The sequence below is a fragment of the Microchirus variegatus genome, assembly GCF_963457635.1.
Source record: "Microchirus variegatus genome assembly, chromosome: 13".
Taxonomy (NCBI): domain Eukaryota; kingdom Metazoa; phylum Chordata; class Actinopteri; order Pleuronectiformes; family Soleidae; genus Microchirus; species Microchirus variegatus.
In genome coordinates, this window is record NC_139814.1 from 7943420 (window position 1) to 7966282 (window position 22863).

Consider the following 22863-nt stretch of genomic DNA (forward strand, 5'->3'; position numbering starts at 1 on the left):
ATGGTCGCAGGCCGCTACTGCATTGCCACGACGCCATGTTTCTACCGGAGCCTGTAAGGACAAACGCGAGAGAACAAATCAAGCGTCGCTTTACTTGTAGCGGAAGTCCCGCCTCCACTCTCTCCGCTTCGTCTGCTACGGCCGCGGTAGCTCTACCCCTCTCCCTTGCCGCATGAACCTCATCTGCTGACACGGAGAAAGACGACGAGGACGACATTTGACCGGCTGAGGATACTGTAGCGCTCAGGGAAGGGAGGGGGTGAGCAGAGGAGCAGTTCTTTGTTGTAAATTTCAGCCTCTCCTCTAGATGGCACTATAAACTACTTACTTCACCTTTAATCATTATTAGCTATGGTTTTACCTCTGGTACTGGATGATCTTACTACACTTTGGTGGTTTCTTCATATTTACGGACTGTAGCCACATTGTGTTTCTTTATTCCTCAGAGGACGAAAAAGGTTCATACGGCATCTTATTTGCAGATAACGATCAAAACATTCCCATTTCATAAAAGCCTTTGGCTTGAACCAACTGCTGTTATATCAACCCCTGACTGCATGTGATACCTGTTTTCGAGAAACAATATATGTCACAGTTGTTGTTCTGTCTGCTGTGTAAAGCTACGGAAATGTCTCTAACAATAATAATTGCAAACATCTACTTGTAGATGTTTACTTAAACATTTTTTTAAAAAAGAGTGTCAGACACTCCTTTATATTTAAACATGAAACAGGGTTTTGTAATATTATAGGTAGGTTCTTAAATTTGTAGTAAATCAGGTTTACTCCCAGATTTTAAGTCCTCTTTGCTGTGGTTTCTGTGTAGTTGTATTGTTTCATGTGTTTGGACACTTGCCCAGCAATGTTGCCATAAGTAGGTTTGCTTTTAATAACTGTAATATATTTGATTATTCGAGCATGTGGTACATTCCCAGGTTGGACCAGAAAGTGGCTAAATGATATGAACTCAGTGTTGACCAGCACAGATGGAACAACTCTGGCCAAGACCAATAGAGCTCCACAACTGAGCCTCACCTTAGCCCTCCATCAATATTTCTCTCTCTGCTTTAGGGCCTGGTCTGGCATTTTAATGTTCCCTCTTTATTGCTGCTTCTCCTGTTGCTCTGCCTTTCTGCCTAAATGTGTGCACTCGTGTTTATCTTTCACTAACTCCAGATATCATGGCAAACGGCTCACAGAGTACAGCCCAGTTGCTATGGCACTAACCGGACAACAAGTGTACACAGTGGTGAAGATTGAGACGTGCGTTCTACAGCAGCTGGCAGGCTTGTGCCGAGGATAATGACGTCGCATCCGAGTGCCAAGACATTCCTTTTGCTGCTTTTCCATGAAACTACAGAAAGATTTCAAAAGGGATTGAGAGCGACAGAAAGAACGCGAAGAGCGGAGAGATGAGAGAGGCTTTAGAAGAGCAGTAGTGATATACAGTACGTCTGATGGATTAAGCTGGCAAACACTTTGGTCAAAACATCTGGAAATAAGGGCTGCACTAGAGGAAAGATGGATGGAGCCCAGATAAGTTAAAGAATCTCTATAAAAGTTCAAATATAAAAGTCTCTATGGAGCCTTGGTGTGTCACAACTTATAGGAAGGAGTATTCTCTTGAATGACCACTGGGGGCGACTCCATCCATTTTCTTCCACTTTATCCTCCAAATGAGGGTCGCGGGAGGTGCTGTGTCAATTTCAGCTGACATAGGGCGATAGGCGTGGTGCACCTTGGACAGTTCATCAGTCCATCACAGAGACACATATAGCGACAAACAACCGTCCGCTCTCATCTCACACCTATGGTCAATTTCGAGTGTCTGTAGATTGTACCTAATTCCCATATTACATGTTTTTGCACTGGACAGGAAACTGGAAAACCCTGAGAAAAACCCACACACACATAGGAGAACAGCAAACTCCACTGGGCTGCAGACCTGGGTCTTCTTACTGCAAAGGTAATAGTGCTGACCACTGCACCAACCATGTAACCCTAACCCTGGCCAGTTGTTTTAAAAAAAGAAATTAGAATGGTCAAATCAGTTTATTTAAAATGACCTGACTTCTCACTACATTTATAGCCAGTAAACATTTTCCTGACAGTTGATGACCGTCCCTATCAATAGTTTCAGGACTGCTTCAATACAGCGTGATGTTCATTTTCTTGTTCAGAAGATAGAGCAGGGGTCTCATACTCAAGTGACCTGGGGGCCATTGGGCATCTGGTGTGGTCAGGAGGGGGCTGGTCAAGTGAAAAGTGCAACTTTTTGAGCTAAAACATGAGTTTAAAATGACACCAAGATATCCTTTCATCATATTAAATATTTGTGAAGATATTTCAAAATAAAAGCATTTCTTTTGATTTGGAGCGATGTTTAGTTCACAATAAAATTAATATTTATTAATTTAAAAAAAAACACATTCAGACCTCTGATTTAGGGCGAGGCTACTGTATGATTGACAGTGAATGTCAAGCACATGACTTTTTGGTCCTCACACTGACTGTAAGATCCAAGCTTTTGCTTCCAGGGGCGACGGTTAACCCCATGTGGCTTCTGACGGCTGTGCCGGCAGCGCATGAGATGAAAGATGACTGATAGAAAATGTGCTGCATGTGGATGAGCTGTATCAAAGTGTGAGTGAATGGGGATGAATGGCAAAACTGTAGTGTAAAGCAGCTTTGAGTGTTCCTTAAGACTATAAAAGCGTTTACCATTCTTTCTCTGTCAAAACATATATAACGTCACGGTCAGTTGCCACTTTGTAGCAATACTAGTATTGCAATCAACTTATTTTTCCCCTGATAGCTCATGTAGGAGTCCAAGGGTGAATTCCAATTCCTTGCTTAACCCTCAATCTCAAAAATGTAAAATGTATGTAAACGTAAATGTGTTCTTCTTTTTTGAAGTTGACAGACTGGACGCAGCTTTTGCGTTATTCTGCCCCCTACAGTCTGAAGACGGATCTGCATTTAAGGGGTGTCCCATTTCTAAGTGACAAAATAACCCTCAACACTTGGTTTTGAGGGCCAGTTTGGCTGCTGGCCTTTCTTTGAGTGCTAAATGCTAACCGTAGGCATCAAACAACTTCTGTTTAGCTCCACTGACTTACATGGTGATGCCTTAACATTAACCAGGCCCTACACAAAACGTTACACTTCCAATGTGACCTATAAAAAACAAATAACATCCACTGTTTGTGTGGTGTAACACAGCACAGTTAGCTCTTCAAAGGCCAGGCCTTATCTCAATGAAACAACAGTTGGTGTGATGTGATTTAATAACATTTATCTCAAGACATTTTTATGTGAGTCCTAACATTTTGACCTATCAAAGCTAATTTACGACTGTGTACGTAACAGACTGGCTGCGAATTAGAAGATAGTAATTCACAGCCGCCGGGCCATTCTTTTCAGAAAATATCTTTCATGCTTACTTGCTTTACTTTCCTCTCACAGCACACCACAAATTGTCGGAAACACAATAGGTCCACTCCAAAAGCCTGAGCCTTGAAAATGAGCCGTGATTTTTGTGGCTGATTTCAGGTGACCGCACTATTTCCCTGTGGACATCAGCGATCAGCAGGAGCAGCGGTGGGTTTTTCCTGCTTGTACAATACAACCATAGTGCAACACACAGTCACTGCTCTCGCTGCTGTTCTGCTCTGACCAGTGGAGTTGGGTCATTTGGAAAATCTCTGCATGATAAAGCCATGGACCAACACACACACACACACACACACACACACACACACCCTTTCTTTCTCTGTCACTCTTATCAGATTGGAAACGTTGAGCCTTTTCACCTCATGTGCTTCTAACAATGTCTCTGCACGCTGAGGTCATCCAGCAGCGGAGAGGAAATTCACCTCACTGAGCAGCTGCACTTGAAACAAAGGCCTGAGGCAGCAACTTGAGGTGTGCGTTGAACAATAATGCCAATGCATTTAAATGAGGCCAGACTACAGAGGATGTAATGACCTCAGGATGCGGCCAGTGTGCATGAAAATGGGCTGCTGTGAGGAAAATGGGCTTTTATTTATAACACATTATGCCAGAATATATAGTTCTGAATGAAATGGATCTCTGTGGACGACCCACATTTAATCTTTGCATTGTGAAAGCACATTTATGGAAATGTTCCCTTTGCTAATCTATTATGGCTAAGGTCTGGTCTGCTTCAACGCCTGAAAGAGATGCATAAATGTTGTGAACTCAGTGTAACATTGTGTCTTGAAGAAGAGCCTTGAATTTCATTTCTTCTTTCTGTGGATTTCTTAATCTCGCATTTGAAAAGTCATGAATACTCTTTTGTGTTAAACGACTACATTTTCAACACCCCGTCTGGAACATGTAAAGCTCTTCAAGTTGACATCTACACACTGAGTGACAGAAAATAGATTAAGAGAGCAGCACTTACCAAGGATAACAAGCTCTGTTATTCTGTGTCAACAATGGCCAACACACAACTGACAGCGTTGGTATTGTGCACGTAGCAGCTGATTATGTTGTAGACACTCTTTCACTGGAGCCGTCGTTCGCTGCAGGTTAAAACCTCAGAGAATCTGTAGGATTTTAAAGCTCGACAATAAGCACAATTGTGTGGACGTGGGTCCAAAATACATTCAGTTCTGTTTTGATTTCTTAATATGCTCCATCAGTCTGTTCTGCTCTGATTGTGCTCATTTTAAATCACTATAGCAATATAACCACTTGATGTGAACAAATGATTGTGTCCCTCTTGTTTTGAACAAATGAGAGTTTGGTTGGAACAACTTAATCACTTGGCCAACCTTTCAGGCGGAGTACATCATATCTAAGATTGGACTCTCGATGAAATTCCAGCATAAATAAATAAAAACTGCACCAGAGCAGAACTGAGTGCTAAAATCCGATTTCCTGAAATATCTAAATCATTGCAGTGTCAGAGGAGTTGGTGGGAGCGTTTGGTGAGGAAATTCCTTGCAGAGAGAAAACTGGCAATCACTGTGTTTGGATAAGCACTCTGGGACCTGGCAAAGAAAAAAAAAAATAGGTGCTCCAAAAGCCAAAGTGAACATCATTAGATTTTATGAGTAAATGTGAAATTGACGCCTTTGTCCAAATGGAAAGATCATTTTTTATCAGGTTGCAGTACACTAGCTGCACAGTGATCTACTGAATAAAGTGTTTTCAATTGCTTTTTTTCGAGATGAAGGGGGCAATTTCCTTGTCATTTGCATGCTTGTGTTGGTGCACAGGCTGTGAGCTGACGTACAGAGATTCAACCTCTCTCTGTGTCAAGTACTGTTTGTTTAAGAGAGGAAGAATCTGTGAGCAGGTTTCCCATGATCAAAGCCAGCCACAAGCACTTCACCTCAATTTCCATGGAGCGCCTGAAAATAAATGCATGTTCACAGTCACGGTGAATTTACAAAGCGTCGAGGGAAAATGACTTCCTGCGGCTGACGAATGGCTTTTGGGAGGAGGCGTTAAATTAAATGCATTTCGGACTAAACTGACGTCACCGCAATGTATTTTCAGCTGCATCTTAAAATGTTTAATATTTCTCACTGGGCCTAGAGAATGAATGTATTGGCTTTACTGCCCAGTGCTATTAAACATGGCAGGACACAGTCACAGAGTCACAATGTTACAACTTCTAAAATACTTGCGATCATGTTTATATAAATATGATTATGTATAGATGTTTGTGGTGTTTGAATGTGGGCTGTTTACATTCCTCCACGTACTTTCACAGTAATAAAATGCCTGATTTTATAACAAAATAACACAAAGAAATTGCACCTTTTATAGAAAAGGGTGTTTGAATAACCTCTTTTATGTTGATTAATTCATAGGCACTGATGGGAAATTTTTTATATCATTTTCCAACTTATGCTGAGCCAACTCCCTATTATACCGAAAAGTGCCACGTTTGACAAGGGATGAGTCAATATGATACTCTGGCTGCATCGGATAGCAAAAGAAAATGCATACAATTTATATATGATCCATTAACCCTTAAAGGAATACTTTGTATTACTAGAATAGCTGTAGTATTTTTGAATAACCGTGTGTCCCTCCTTCACTTTCCCCTGAATGAAGAAATATCTTCGCGACACAAAATGACGCGATTCACTGATAGCCTGAAGGCTAACACTACACAGCTATCCGCTCTGAATCTCTGACCGGCAAACGATGGAAACTTAGTGCTTGTCCTTTCCTTGTTTTAACTGCACATCCCAGTAGAATTTAGCACCATAGAGAAAAAACATGAGTCATTCACAATTCTGTCATTTATTCGCCAACAAATTCCTCCCAGGGATTTGTGTGTTTAAACAACTAGCACTTTGCTACACTAAGGAGGGGTGTGGCCTAAAGCTTGTGTTAGGAGGAGCCTCGCAGCAAGAGCAATGCATTCTGAGAGTTGTTTTTGTTGTTGACCTAAAATATTTATTTTCTGCCTTTCTCAGACAAGAGGCCACTTACTTGAAATATTATTTCACATTTCTACTACATAGATCACTGGTTCTCAAAGTGCGGCCCGGGGGCCAATGGCGGCCCGCAGAAACATTTCTGGCGGCCCGTAATGAATTACAGTTGATAGTTTTAATACAGGAGCTACTAAGCTTGTTAAATGTTTATTGGACATTACTGGATACAGACCAATAAGTGTAAACAAAAATACTGGGTATTTACCTGGTTTCTATATGGTGAATTTTAGTGTATTATTGGGTTATAAGCTGGTAATAAGCAGGTAGCTACAGCCCCCAATTACTAGCTATTTACCCAGTAAATATATGGTAACAGAAATATTACTTGGTATTAACCTGTAATTAGAAGGTAAGAACAATGGCCAAAATACTGGGAAATTACCCAGTAAATTATAAAGCGTTATTATATTAATGCTTAAATTGCATTATATTAACGCTTATATTACTTAACGCTAAACTGTAGAACTGCAATCTGGTCATTAAAATTATTACAAATGGGATTTATTTCTGTTTTTTTTTTCCTTTGGCGGCCCTCAGTCCAATGTTGGGTTCCGAAATTGGCCCTCAGGTATCAACACTTTGAGAACCCCTGACATAGATGACCCAGTTTTAATAAACATTAATCTTTCCAGTGGTGAAATGTCCCTTTAATCTGATGCAAATGCTTCGCTAAACACAGGAAACACACTGTAAATTACCCACCTCCGTCAGGTGAACAGGATGTGAGCGACTGAAAAATATATTTTCTTGAGATGAAGTTCCAGATTCGTGGCAAATGGAAATCTCTTATCACAAATTTTGTGATAAGAGATTTGGAACATGTTTAAAGGAGGAGAAAGACTGTTCCGTATTGGACTGATATCTGATATATCTGAGTTAACGTGAAGTGTTTCCAGGATTTCCACTTTGCACACAAACTCTACTACGACCATTCACTTGGAAAAATCTATCCGTCTTTACTTTCCAGTTTCTGTCACGCTCTGCTTCACTTTCTCTCACTCGCTCACACATACAAGTTAAATGTGTATGTTTATATGCTCCATGTATTAGTCTGGCATTGTTTACCACGTGGCCACGGTTCAGCTTCTTGCTCTTATCGGTGTTGGGTCATGGTGGTATTTCCTGCTTGCAACAAGAGCATTAGGTGGCACACAGGATGAGTGCTGCTTCCTGTGCTGGTACACCCAACATGTATCCACTGGCCCCAGCCACTCTGCTCTGCACTCACAGGAAGTGTTATCAGGGGGTGGGTTGATCAAATAATTGTCCTGACTGTACAGTAGGATTTGATCGTTTTTGACTCGTGGTTTACTTTGATATTGAGTTATTTTACTGGTGTCTTTGTACGTTGGACAAAGATGACTGAGTGACAGAAACAGGTGGAGGGGAACTCGAGTCCTGGGCTGGAAAATTAGCTCAGTATCAGGCTGCAGTCTGCTTTTGCCATTGCACAATGACTTTTATGGATTTTTTAAAAGGGAGTCAACCATTTCTGTTTAATCAAGTGAAAACCATCAAAGTCCTTAAAAATTCTGTTTTATGGAGTAGAAAATCTACTTCTTAGACATGGGATCAGAGGACATTAAATCTTCAGTTGAATCTTTGATGATTCAGATTAAGACAAAAACTGTGGAATCCAATCAAAATGCCAAATAATATATAAGGCCTTCTGATAACCATTATCTACAGTTTATGATTATACAGATGTAATCAAAATGTATAGACTGTTTTATTGATTTTGCATCAAAGGATAAATGTCTGCAGTGAAATGTATCACTCTAACTTCACAAGTAAAGTTTTTAAAGTATATCTTGAAAGTTTCCTTATGTACTAATCACTGTGATTCCAAATAGGCCCCTCTGGGTACGGAGGTCTCTCTGTGTGACATTAATATGCTTTCTGCTAACATTTTTTTTTTTTTATGGAAACCTTGTTTGCCCAGAATGTTGTTTCATCCTGATCACAGTGCTGTTGCCTTTCCCATGGGAAGTTCACAGAAGAATCTTTGGTCTCATCAGGGGGACTGCAGATGTTTGTAAATATGCATGTGGCTGCTGAGCCCATGCGGCGAGGACTTGCCCTTCAAACACTCTGATGCTGAAGGTTTATTAGAAGTGGGTTTCTTGGGAAACCATGATCACTGGGCTCGCTCGCTCAACATTTTTGGAGCACGGCCTGTTGCATGTCATTACGAATTGGGTTTGCTTTGCATGTACGCCCATCCCCTGCATCCCCAAGCTGCCTCACACAATGAGCCAACTATAAATCAGAAGTTGCTGTTGGTATATTACAGCCTTTAGTGGACCACTGCCTATTTCTGTCCTGAGGCCTGATCCTGGAAACCCTTACCAAGCAGATGTAAAAGAAGATGACAGAAACTTAATCTCATTTCCAAAATTAAATTTTGCAATTTCACTAAATCTTAAAGCCACATGTGCCTTTGTAGAAAATAGACTTGACAGATATTTTCACTTATCTTAGAAAAAAACACAAGTTGCGGTAATAAAAATGTGAGTTATGTGTATTCATATAGTCATAAGAGTGTGACCCTATAAGTGCTTCTCAGTTAAGGAAGACGATCTTCATCTGGCTGAATTTCAACAGCGTCTTCAGACGCCATCAAATGTGTAGGATCCTTCAATTTTTAGGAAGGACTGTTATTCACACATGCAAATGTACAAATATGCATGTTTTAATCAGTGAAATATGCTCAATCCTCCACACACGTTACCCTAGCTTCAGCTTTAATCATGCATTTAAATATTACTGTTCTCAGTGTCTGCTGTAAATGTGTCAAAATTATCAATCACAATAAAACACAGCATGTAATTAATGTTATAATATCAGTTGATATTAATACTCAGCTAAAACGACTAACTTGTCGAAACTGTAAGATATAGCACAAGTTAATATTAATACTCAGTTAAAATGAGCTGTACTGGCTATGTTAGCTGACGTCACTAGTTCATATAATCAGCCCACTTTACCCACAATCCTTAACTTGCACAAACATGTTTTACCAGGCTTTATAAAATGACAGGTGACATCAAAACTGCATTGTTGGAAAGCCTGTTTATTTCCCCTTTAAAAGTTGCCACATCCGTAAGGAAAGTGGGTTGAGCAGCAGAGTTCAGATGTGGGTTGCGCCCATGAAAAACCTGCCAAATGTTCTCTGCCAATGCCAAACTTATTCTGCTATTGACTCTTGTTTGGTGTGGTTTATTGGATTGGATGACTGAAATCTGAAGAAAGAAGACATTAGCTTTTTAACAATGTATTAAGTTAAGGACCTCGGGGACCTCAGTAACATATATGGAATACACAGCCACTAATGTTTCTGTGTTTGCTAGCTGATGTCGCTAATCACAAAAAAACAATGGCTAATAGAAAATATGGCTATAATATCCACTTAAATTTTCTACCATATTGATGTTTAAAGAACAGCTGCTCATCAGTCAATCAATCAAAGACACAGTGGCGCATTCCATCCATTCATCGTCAACCACTTATTTGAGATCGGGTCACAGGGTAACAGCTCTAGCGGTGGGCTCCAGACTATTTTACATGGCCACATTGTCCAAATCTGACTGGGGATCACCAGGGGCTCCGAGGTCAGTGAGGAGATATAATCTCTCCACCTTGTTCTCCTCCCAGTTTGACGTACCAGGAATACCTCCCGAGGATGGTGCCCCAGTGGCCATGCAAAGGAAAAGTGGATCAGCAGCTCTACTCCAAGTCCCTCCCAGATGGCTGAGCTTCCCCAGCCACCCTTTTGAGAAAACCCATTTCAGTTACTTGTACCCATGATCTTTTTCTCTCATGACCTTGGTGTGGAGAGGAACAACGATTGACCGGTAGATTGAGAGCTCCCATTTTGTCACGATGCGGCACAGCAAAAGCAACACCGCTCCGATTCTCCGGCCAATCTCATGCTCCATTGTTCCCTCACCTGTGGAAAAAACCCCAAGATACTTTGTCCTTCACTTGGGGTAAAGATCGTTTCCTAACCGAGGTAGGCAATCCATCGTTTTTCTTCTGAGAACCATGGCCTCAGATTTCTCATCCCTGCTGCCTCGCACTCAGCTGTGAAACGATCCAGTGAGTGTTGTAAATCACAGACCGATGATGCCATCGTGATCACATCATCTGCAGGAAGCAAGGATGCAATCCCCTAGCCACTGCTAGCCTGTTCCATTTACGTATTTTTTCCTCGTTTCTTTAGGGCCCTACATGGAGAGATTCTCTCTACTCAAAAAGGATCCCTGACAATGAGAAGGACACACTGTATGTAATGCATAGAACAATGACACCAACTCGGCATTGTTTTTGTTTGTTTTATGCTTCAATCACAACTTCTGCAATAAAGTCCTTTTCTCATCGATGGAGGATGGATCCTCTTTAGTCCAAATTATCAGATTATTTTGGAAGTTGTTAAAGGGACACTGTGAAGTATTTATGGGTTTATATGACCCAAAATCCACTTTTGTATACATATTATGTGCTCCTGCATTGTCTAGTCGTTGTATAATATTCTTTGTTTCATTTTCGTAGTGTTTCAAAAAGTCATGTAAAATAACATGGTCGCGGGCCGCTACTGCGTTGCCACGACGCCATGTTTCTACCGGAGCCTGTAAGGACAAACGCGAGAGAACAAATCAAGCGTCTCTTTACTTGTAGTGGAAGTCCCGCCTCCACTCTCTCCGCTTCGTCTGCTACGGCCGCGGTAGCTCGCCCTCTCCCTCGCCTCACGAACCTCATCTGCTGACACGGAGAAAGACGACGAGGACGACATTTGACCGGCTGAGGATACCGTAGTGCTCAGGGAAGGGAGGGGGTGAGCAGAGGAGCAGTTCATTGTTGTAAATTTCAGCCTCTCCTCTAGATGGCACTATAAACTACTTACTTCACCTTTAAGTGAAGTGATAAAACATTTGTGTATGCACTCATCCAGCAGACAAGGAGAAACATTGGCATTCATGTCAAGTTTCCCAGTGCTGTGATGTTGTGCACTACGTTGCAACGCCTGGGAACAAACAGTATATTTTTCACAGCCTTTATTATTGCAGTGCTCACATGCAGTGCATGTTTCATGTTTAGTATGCATGACTTTCTTTGACATCCCACCTCATAACTACTCTCAACCACACCACGGACACATATTGGAACATTTTATTGGGGGCAGGGCAAGTACATTTTTCCTCTCTTTGCTTAAATAGATTTTCTCTCTGTAATCTAGGTTTGGTGGATGGCACAGCCATCATTTTAAATCATCTTCTCCCTGCTTTTACCACAGTAAATGGGGACAGTGGGCCTTGAGCTGGCCTTACTATCCTCTGCACAGATCACAGCATGTTCCCCCTTAAAGCAATTAGATACTTTGGACGCATCTGATCTGTGGTAAAAAAAAAAAAAAAAAAAAACACTGGGTCTGGTTGATGTGTGACATTCTGCTCAATGGAAAAATATAGTTTTCAATTTCCACAGAGGAAAGAAGGGCTGTTTGTTTGCTGTCTTTTTTGTTTGTTTGTTTTCCCCCTCCCCCCTTTTTTTGTTGTCAAATCTTTGTGATCTTTCACGTTTTACAGTTTGTGCCAATTAATTAAGTCACTGCTGTGAATGTTTACAGCTAATGAGACTTTTTGGTCATTACACTCAGCATGAATGTATAAATATAAACTTTTGACAAGAGTTTGGGTCTTGTTAGGCTTTTATTAAATCATTATGCACAGTATAGTATAAATGAAAGTATTCTGTTTGACCTTGAACATTTCTCTTTATATTTGCACATGAAACAAACCAAGAAACAGGATGTTATCACGCAGAGATGCGAGTCACACGCTGCAGCTTTTTCTCACATGTTTGCCTCCCCCTGCAATGACTTCTCTTTCTAAAACAAGTTCTGGCACCGTTTTGGACACCTATTGATGTTCTGCCAGAGAACAATGGCCCCAACAGTGTTGTGATACCAAAGGTTGTAACCTTTGGAGTTTTTAAGATAAACTTTCCCTTCCTCCCCAATGTTCGACTAATGCTGGGAGAAGACAGAGAGAGGCTGTTGTTAAGTGCCAATGCAACTTCCTTTCCTTTACTAATGGCAACTGAAAACTGTGCCAAATCATTGTATGGGGTGTGTGTGTGTACACACTACCCCACATGCAGGCTATGCTGAGTCATATTTCCCCAGTACTTTTTTTTTGTCTTTGACAGATCTCGAAGCAAAGTGCGTGCAGTGAAGTAAACACCACAAGGTTGTGTTTAGTATGAATATCTGTGCCGTTCAGGGCCTGGATTTTCTTCACATGCATGTGTGGGTTTGAAAATATTCAAATGTGTTTACACGCATACTATACTGAGACATTTTTGTCTTTTGAGCTCCAGTTGTAGTGACATGGAAACAACACCCCCAACCTCATGTTTAGACAATCCAAATGAAGGGTTGATGACTGACAATGACTGAAAATATAAGGTTATACAGGTAACTCTGTCCAATGGTGAGACAAAAAGGGTAAAATTTGTTAGAAGCAAGACGATATCTAACCACAGTCCTAACCCTAACAAGAGATTAGAGAGCAAAAAAAAGCATGCAGGATTAAAAAAAATCTAAAACAAGTATAACCAGCACACTAACAAATCAAAAAGATAAAACTTGACGATGGAATGGAATCCACCATTTCTATGGTAAGGTTTTATTTTTTGTTTTTTTGTTCACACATGTATTGAACAGCAAAGCCTAGGTGAGATGAGAAGTTGCTGCAGCTCACAGGTTTTGGTTACCTAGTAACAACAGCTGTGACAGAAGCACATCCCCAGAAGGCGCTGTGTGTGAAGTGAACAGCCCCTTATAGTGCTTAATATGACCCAGCTGGATATGAGATCTTTCAGATATGATACTGTCAAGACTCGACCGACTCTACTGCAGAGCCTGAACGATTTTACATGGACATGTGATCTACCATCAATAGTATTCTGGGCCAGTAAAAATGCACAGGATTTTGTGTGATATCGGGTTGGAACAATGTGCCTGTGTGTCCACCGCTCATCTGAGAGGACGGCATGCAAACATTCTTTTGCTCTACCCATAACCATATTTGGAGGTTTGAACTTCCTCCTGCTTCCTTCACGTCTTGCATTCTTGAGTTTACTGAAGGTCATCTAACAACATAACAGAACTACTGTTTGTTAAAAGCTGCCAGCATAGACGTCCTCTGGGCTCCAGCTTTCTGTAGCTTTATATTTAAGGGATAGATACAAAAGTGCTATTGATCTCCTCGTCTCATGCTCCTCCAGACAGATAGATCACATTGTCAGCCTCTTGTTATTGGAGGCTCTTGACCTTCTGATGCAGTGAAAGCACCGACGCAGTTTTATTAAATCTGAAGAATTTCAAATGTATACCAATCCCGACACAGCCATTTATTTACTGACACATGAAGCAGGAAGCGTGCGGAGGCAGCTCGACTGGATCTGTGCTTTTTTTCATGTTTTCAAAACAGAGAGATGAATTTTTGCTCCCCTTTAACTTTTCTTTCCCACGTTCCACCTTTCGTCTTAAGAAGATACTTGAAAACCACCACTAATCATGTACAGTGTTTTTGTAACACTATGAGGAATCATGTGAACTCTCTAGGGGCAAAGTGGTATCTGAGGCGATTGAAGAGACACATTCACTTGACAGATTGGCATCTAAAGGAAGCACTAAGAAAAGCCTCTCTGGTAACATTTCATATTCCTGTTGGGTATACGCATCTTAATCATGTGCATTGTAACTGAAGACGGTGCTGATTTAAAATTGTTTTGTGCCACTATTCTCACAAGCAATTTGCAAGCTGTATTACATTTCTGTCTGCTGTGCAAATACACCTGTGTGAGGTGGTGGGACTGGAGAGCAGACTTTAAAGAGGTTTTTCATGTGTCACAAGCTGCATTTCTATGGTTTGTCAAGTAATGCTTTACAGTGACAGGCGACATTAGGTGGCTGTTTGGCAGTGTGTGCGGTAATGACGCAGTCTGCTTGGTTGAACAGTCACTGGGCCGAGAACATCAGCAGCAAATCGCTGATTAAATCTTCTCCCTTGAGTTACAGTAAGACTGGATGTGGTCAGACAACATTTCTATTTGGTATATAGTAGGTATAATTCTCCTGGTCTCCTGCAGAAGCAGATTTCTTAAGATGATGCCGGCAACCTCAGTACATAACATTAGTGGTTTTATTGTAAGATCCCTTGCTCAGTGATGTGGAAAATGTATCATGAATAGGATGTGGTGCCACGTTGTGTTCTACATTATAATATGATCGCAGATTGATGCATGTTTGCTGTGCAAGTCTGAGTTCGTCTGAGGTGGTTTCAAGGCAGACGTCAAAAGTGAGGCCACCTGGGGAACATCAAAAGTCATAGCATTAAAGCAAACTGGCGGCCCCCCAATTGATTACATGCGGCCCCCCACTTAATATCATGTTATGTAACAGTAATGATAAGACATTTGGTCATAATTTTCACATTATTAAATGTATTACATACAACATTCTATTACAAATATAAATACGCATGTTAGGGCCCGAGCCACGAATAGCAGTGGATGAAACGGGTCCTGGTACAAATTTTACTTACAGTTGTCCACACTATTATTTATGTAATTTAAAATAAAGGTCTCTATTTTTTAATTTTGCATCATAAATAGTATTATTAAGTATACGTGTGATGTTATGATGCAATGTTGTGAACAGTTGTTTTTGTTTTATTGCAGATCCGTGCGGTGTGAGCACTAAAGATTAATTTACTGATTGAGATGCAACTTCTGTATTTGAGTTTCCTGACCTCTTTGACCTCTGCCAGAGCTCCTTAATGATTCTAGTCCTGTCTGAATGTGCCACGTCAGTAATCATTACCGGACAATGTCAGGAAAGACAACCTAGGGTAAGAAGGTCCGGAAAAATTGTAGCTAGTACCATCCAACAGGCGCATGCAGTCTGCAGTGGTTGAACTCTCAGTTCAGCCCAGCTCTGAACTGAAGGCTTCAAAAATTCCAGTTCACAAACCAGTGGGTGATGTCACCAGCAGTAGAGGGAGCCATCCCTTGATTAACATTCCACTCTGTCATCTTTAAATACCAAGCACTTTAAAAAAAGAATCCAAACTGTCATGTAGGAAAGTGTCCAGAAAATGAGTTCAAAACCTATCAGAGCTGAACTCTCTCACAACGGTCGAGTGTCTTTCTCAAGTTCTATAAATTCATATGTTCAAAGGCAATTCAGCGCCTTTCAAACTTTCCAACACTCACCATTTTTCAACTTAGTGTAAAGTGATGATTCAATATTCCTGTGCATCCTCTGCTTTCTTCAGGTTGGCACTTGGTGCAGGGGAGAGATTATTTAAGAAATGTGCATGTACAATAGGCGTATAATCCTGTCAGTGACATAGACACCACACCTTTTAACAGTTTTGCTTTCAGAGACTCAAGAGACTGACACCTCTTTGTAATGTGCCTCACGCAGTGCTTGTTTACCGTCGGTGTTATCTCAAAGCATGCGTCCAGAGATTTGTCATCAGGTTTCTCTGTTTGCCTTTGCACTCGACCACAGCAGTTTACAAGAACATCAAGCACCTGCTTTTGAGCATAATAACACTAAGGCTGTTTGCCTGGCACTTGTTTATCTGTGTTTGTGCAATGAGAAGAGAAGGAAATAGTTCAAAGTCAGGCGAACACTGAGAAACCACCACCACAGCTAAAAATAACAGCAGGGACTCGAAGTAACACTAAAAAACACGTTGTGTTTAAATCAGGCTTTCAGGACACACACAGGAGTGTTGTGTATTCCCCGTTGAAGTGAAGCAGATAAAGTCGAGTCTATAAAAGAGTTTGTTTGGGTGTTGTGGTCAGAGAGCAGGATGTTGTGACCCTCTGGGAGCCCACATGTGCTGAGGTCAGTGGGGGGGGGTGGCTGTTTTGGGCTCACAGCGCTGTCGGATCTCCACCTTGTGGCTTGGACCTCATCTTGCAGTGCCGAATGGTCTGCCTGGCACACAGACTTGAACAAACACACAGGCCCAGCCGTCCACACCCACACAGAAGTAAATTAAGGTCAGAGAGATGGGCTGAATGACATCCCTCTTAAACAGGGCCTTTCAAAGTCTGATATTTAAACAGCTTAGCCTGTTTTTTTTTTACCCTGTTTTTGTTTGCATTACAGTAAATGCGCACCGTTAAAGGTGCCGATTTAGCTCCTGTCAATTCCTGTCTAATAAAGTACAGACACTGGACTTGTTTGAAACATAAAAACTTTAAACTCATAAAAAGTAGTTTATAGTGACATCTAGAGGAGAGGCTGAAATTTACAACAAAGAACTGCTCCTCTGCTCACCCCCTCCCTTCCCTGAGCGATACGGTATCCTCAGCTGGTCAAATGTCGTCCTCGTCGTCTTTCTCCGTGGTGCGGGCGTACAGTCAGGTACTCGTGTTCCTTTATCCGCTGTAAAATATGTGTGGTCCTCCATTCTAAACGTGTAAAAAGCTCTCAGCCTCGTTTCGGCGCTCGATTTGTTCTCTCGGGTTTGTCTATACAGGCTCCCGTAGAAACATGGCATCGTGGCAATGCAACAGCGGCCCGCGACCATGTTATTTTACATGACTTTTGGAAACACTACGAAAATGAAAAACAAAAAAGTATTATACAGCGACTAGACAATGCAGGAGCACATAATATGTATACGAAAGTGGATTTTGGGTCATATAAACCCATAAATACTACACAGTGTCCCTTTAAAACAAAAAAATAAGTGATGATTGTCAAGTTCTGGAGATGTATAATGTATGTTTTTCTACACTGCACCAAAAGCAGGAACTCTGAAGGCAACACACCAAGAGTGGTTAATAAGGCTGAGTGAGTCAGGTGGTGTGAGAAGGAGTTGACATCCTGTGTGGAGAGATATAGTATAGCTCCACGGTCACAGGGTCAGCACTGAAACCTGACATCATAGCTCGAGTATGCAGAGGAAAAACATATGTCTGCAAAGCTCCACCAATAGTGGGTCTGATTTATGGGCTTTGTGGTGGACCTAACCTCTCTGTGTCTTCAATAATAAAAAAAACAACAACACCCTGATATACAGACAGATATGGAGAGAGAGAGACACTCGCCATTTCTTGATTAACCGTAAAACCTTCTCCAGGACATGTGTGTGTGATTTATTGACTTGCAGTGGACACCTATACATAGACATAAACTGCATATGCCACGACATCTTTGAAATGGATAGTTTTACTGTTTTTGTTTTTACGTAGCCTGTGAAAGCAGCTGAAATAACATTGTAAGCTCTGTACATTTAATAGTTGTTGTGTTTTATGACATGTCATGTCATGTCTGCGTCTGAGTCATGACTTTCACGACCCGGGACTCAACTCAGACTCTAACACTGATGACTCAGACTCATAATTAAGCACTGAATGCTCGCGCACTCAGAAGTAAGTGATGAGTACTCTGACATTTTCACTTATAAAGTTTAGGGGGTTTTGTTGTGTCTTTGTTTATTTTTATACTCCATAATTAGATAACCATAGCTGTATTAATGCCACAACATTATTCACTTTTCGTGTTCTGTGTGTGTTCCACGATGGCCGTGCAAGTTTGTAGCAGAAAAATAGGTTAATTATCTCCCTTTGGAATGCAGCTGTGTCATTTTTGTTTAATGTAGACCTTTTTTTATTTGAATGTCAGCGATTTAACTACCAGAGCAGAGCATTACATACATGCAATCCTCGGAACTCGGAATTTTCCAACTAAAAATTACTTAAACGAGTAACCTTATGGGATTCCAACACTGTTCTTTTACTGTTAACAGCATTTCTGTTATATTTATTTCACAGTAATTCAGTCATACACAAAGTACTGGTTACTTTTTCACCATAGACATGTTGCTTCGTGTTGTTATCGACTGGTGTCGCTCACAATGGCCTTATGATGTTTGCATTTACGACTTCTTAACTGGAATGCTATGAACGTCACTCCCAGTTCTGACTTCAGTGTAAATTTAAGTATTGAAGTATTACTATTGTTATTGTCACCAAAAGCACTGTTTTTAAAGTTGTGTCAGATCAGGCAGCGTGTACAGCAGGGGATCTCAAAGTTTTGATACCTGAGGGCCAATTTAGGAACCCAACATTGGACTGAGGGCCGCCAAAGGGGAAAAAAAGGAAAAAAAAACAGGAAGAAATCCCATTTGTAATCATTTTAATGACCAGATTGCATTAAGCAATATAAGTGTTAATATAATGTAATTTAAGCATTAATGTAATTTAAGCATTAATATAATAACGCTTTATAATTTACTGGGTAATTACCCAGTATTTTGGACATTGTTCTTACCTTGTAATTACAGTTAATACTAAGTAACACATTTCTGTTACCATATATTTACTGGGTAATTAGCTAGTAATTGGGGGCTGTAGCTACCTGCGAACCCAATAATACACTAAAATTCACCATATAGAAACCAAGTAAATACCCAGTATTTTTCTTTACACTTATTGGTCTGTATCCAGTAATGTCCAATAAACATTTAACAAGCTTAGTAGCTCCTGGATTAAAACTATCAACTGTAATTCTATGTGGGCCACCAGAAATGTTTCTGCGGGCCGCCATTGGCCCCCGGGCCGCACTTTGAGAACCAATGGTGTACAGTAATAATAAAATGAACTATTTTTTTCTTGACAGTGAATTAGATGTGAAAGGTGTGACTTGTTTGAAGTAAATGAGGGGTGTTTGCACACACACACTTGCAGTCTATAGGTGAAGCTTCTGGTGAAGCTATTTCGGAGCGTGTCATTTCAAGTCTCTGCTCTGTTGGGTTTCAGCCTCTTAATGACACGGTTCAAGACTGTAGTGAGTGAGTGAGTGAGTGAGTGAGTGAGCCACAGGAGTGAGACTGTGAAGAGCAAGAAGACGAGGAGAGAGAGAGAGAGAGAGAGAGAGAGAGAGAGAGAGAGAGAGAGAGAGGGGAAAAAAGTGTCCAACCCCTCTGAAGATTTCCTGTTTCATGAAGAGTGCACATACATACTCTGAGTCATTAGGGCAAGTCCTGCCTGGTGTGTTTACTTTACTCTGCTTTTTTCTTTCCCGGAGCTGTGGAGGCGTTTTTTTTTAAAGAGGGGAAGAAAAAAAAAGGGAGAAAGAGAGCAACTGTCGGAACCGAAGAAAGTCCACGACGTCTGGATATTAACCCCCGTTATCAAGGCTTCGGGTTAATTAATGAGAAAGAGGGAAGAGTATCGTCCGTGTCTTTATGGAGCTACTTCGGTTTTCCGCTTTTTGGTGTGGAACGATACTCTTTGGTAGTATCCTGCTTCAGCAGACTGGTGAGTGGAACTTTACAGCTACAACTTTTAGAAAAAAAAAGTTTGCCCCAAGTCTTTGAAGAGGAACCGTGAAGCGTCACAGAGCACTGCCGCTGTGTCAAAGTACCTTCAGCAAGGAGAGCAGGGGCTGTTCAAGCGATTTGGGGGGCCACCAGGCAGAAAGAAAGCTCTGTACTGAACCAGCCCGAACCCCCAGAACTCCCGTCCACACAGAAGCTGTCACACTAACAAACTACTGTTTGCTATCATTTTATTCCACTTCCTGTTTTCTGCTGCTGCTGCAAAGCAAAACCCTGTTCACGTTTTCAACTACTCTTGTTTTGAAATTAGAGAAATCCTCTTCTGTCACAATACAATCACCAAATCATTTTATTGCACTATAACACTATAAACTTAACATCTTAATAAAATAACACATTTTAGTTCTTCATAACTAATACTGAGTTACTTTCATCAACTTTTTTCAAGTACTCCAAGAGCTTAAGTTAATAAAGTTTAATGATTCGGTGCAATTGGTTGTAATATAAGTTGACCAAGGCTGTACAATATACTGAGTGTTTTTCATCCTTGCAGTAGCAACATGCATGATATATACACGTAAACAGTACATATGAATACTTGTTGAAATGCAATTAATGTAGATTGTTTTCTCTTGTTTGGCCAAGAATTTAACTTAAATGTAAACAATTGTTTTTTTTGTTTTTTTTATATATATATATTATTATTATTTTCAGCCTTGTACACTTTGCCAAAGAAAATTGTAACCTTATTTTAAATAGGGCTTAAATTTAAACCTTGAACAGCTTCACAAATATTTGTATTCGTATTTTTAATGCTACATTTACACAAAACTACACAGTAACTGTATACTGTAGACTGATATGAAGTTTAATGATAGGATTTTTTCCAAAGTGACACTGACATCTTTAATCTGGCTGTGATGCAAGCTTGAAATGTTTAAATTAAATCCTAAATTTGTACCTTATAATCTACATAATCTAATCATTTCTTTCTTGGATCATAAAATAAGAGAGACAATACAATTTTGAGTCATGCTTCCTCTTGACAGACAGACAGACAGACAAACATGAGCAAAAACTAGACTTCCTTTCCATGGTCGCTTTGCAACATCTTAATGGGTTCTCATAAAATGATTGTGTTGTCACTGTGGACTAAGGCTGTCTAGGTAATTTCAAAATTTTAACAGGGTTCACGTCAGTGTGGCGTTCCACACGTGTACCTGATCCTACAGGCCATTCCATCTCTTACCTGGAGCATGCACAGTCGATCTGTAAGATCAGTCCAGTCACAAATGTTTGCTCCTTACATACGGCAACATGGATGGATGACAACAGTTTTATCACACTGAACATAGCAGATCTCAGTGGACAGAAACTATGAATTACCTTGAACTTATTAGCAGTTTTTGCCTGATTCTCAGACAACTGTTAAACACAGGCCTGATGTGCCTAGATTACTAAGCTGTTATTTTTAAAGGCCAAATAATGATACATTAAAAACAAAATGCACATCATAATCTGCTCCAGTGCACAGGATGTTGTGCCTCGATTGCCAGGATCTCACCTGTTTGCCTTTAAAGTTCTCCTCAGATGGTTAATCTCCATCTTTGATGTGCAGCCACATCACGAGCAGCCCCTCACAGGGAGACAGTGTTTTACCTTCATCTGTCTCGGGCTCAGTCCTAATGGCACCAAGTGGCTTTTGCTGCTCCTAATCCTCTCCCCCCCTCTCTGCAATTATACGTAGCCTTGGGTGACAATTACTGCAATTCATCCCTTCCACATCCCGCCCCCTAGGTTTAAATGACATGCCTTTTCAGAGGAGTTGCTCTAATGATATAATTACCCCAACTCAAACACCTTCAGACCACTGGCACTTGGGTATGGACTATCCCTTTAGTGCAGATTCACTTCAAACACCTCACCAGGTCAAGTTTTGATGTGCTCTGTCAAATAATTGAGGCCGGAGATTAAGGGCCTGTCCACACAGAAATTAGCATATTTCATATAGGCGCTTCATCCACATTGAGAGCTATCTTTGCATTTCCAGGGAGACAACAATTTCACTACTTTGGGAAAATGATAATGTTATTGTCCCTCCTCACTCTCAATCTGTTTGTTCTGTGTTTAAGTCAGTTGTTACGTGGTATGCAGGGTTTCCCCAAGAAAACCTGCTAAGCCCGGTGGTAGGACCTCTCGGACAGCCCACCGGCGGTTATTGTAAGACATTTATTAACAATACTTAAACGCCAACTATAGAGTCTTACAAAAAGACACACTCTTGAAATTAAATAAATAATATACATTTTTTCAATTAAATACTAATTAAGTAATCGTCCAGTGAATCTTAAACCAAGCCATGCAATGGTTACATTTAAAAGTAAAATAAATCAACAAGGCGACCTTGAGTGTCATGAAATATAATGCATTATTATTATTATTATAAATAAAAAAAGTGGTAGTGCCCCCTCATCTGCCTCATCTGGGGCAGAGAAACGGCCCTTTTATTTCTGCGCACCGCCCCTGGGATCTTCTCTTCTCCCTCTCCTGCGCCGTTAGTCGCTCTGCGCTTCTGCGTCTCCAAGCGGTCTCTTCCAAAGCAGACTGGATCATTTCTCTACGTGTTTTATCCCCACATGAAAACAATGATATTTATGACGACGATGGAGTACAGTCGCCATGAAGTGCAGGTGATCCGAGTAGATCTGAGTAAAATGTGGTGACAGACTCTGAAGAGCACAGCACATTTTTCATCGTTTTTACTTCGTGGTCTCAATATTTATGTAGAAGACTATTTAGTGCTGTAATTAAGGGAATAACAGATGCATCAGATGAGCTGATGTCTTTAGTTAACTGCTCAAAGAGAGAGAATGTTCTCTGCTGTGAAGAGAATATCGCGGGGAGTTCATAATCTGCTCTGTATGCAGCCAAGTTTTGCTTTTGCGCAGAGACTTTCCAGCGTTTAATAGTTGCTGTTCCACAGTGTACTCGCTCTGTTTCGACTGCCAAATT

At 40.8% G+C, this 22863-nt stretch overlaps 1 protein-coding gene across 1 annotated transcript in view; it reads left to right on the forward strand.

The window, feature by feature from the left end:
* Positions 1 to 19673: 19673 nt before the first annotated feature.
* The window catches only part of LOC310935372 (TGF-beta receptor type-2-like), a 31658-nt gene continuing 28468 nt past the window's right edge, over positions 19674 to 22863 (forward strand). The window contains exon 1 of the mRNA XM_083899258.1: positions 19674 to 19831. Within this exon, the coding sequence (XP_083755384.1) occupies positions 19759 to 19831 (73 nt within the window). The 5' untranslated portion in view covers positions 19674 to 19758. The remainder of the gene's footprint in view (positions 19832 to 22863) is intronic.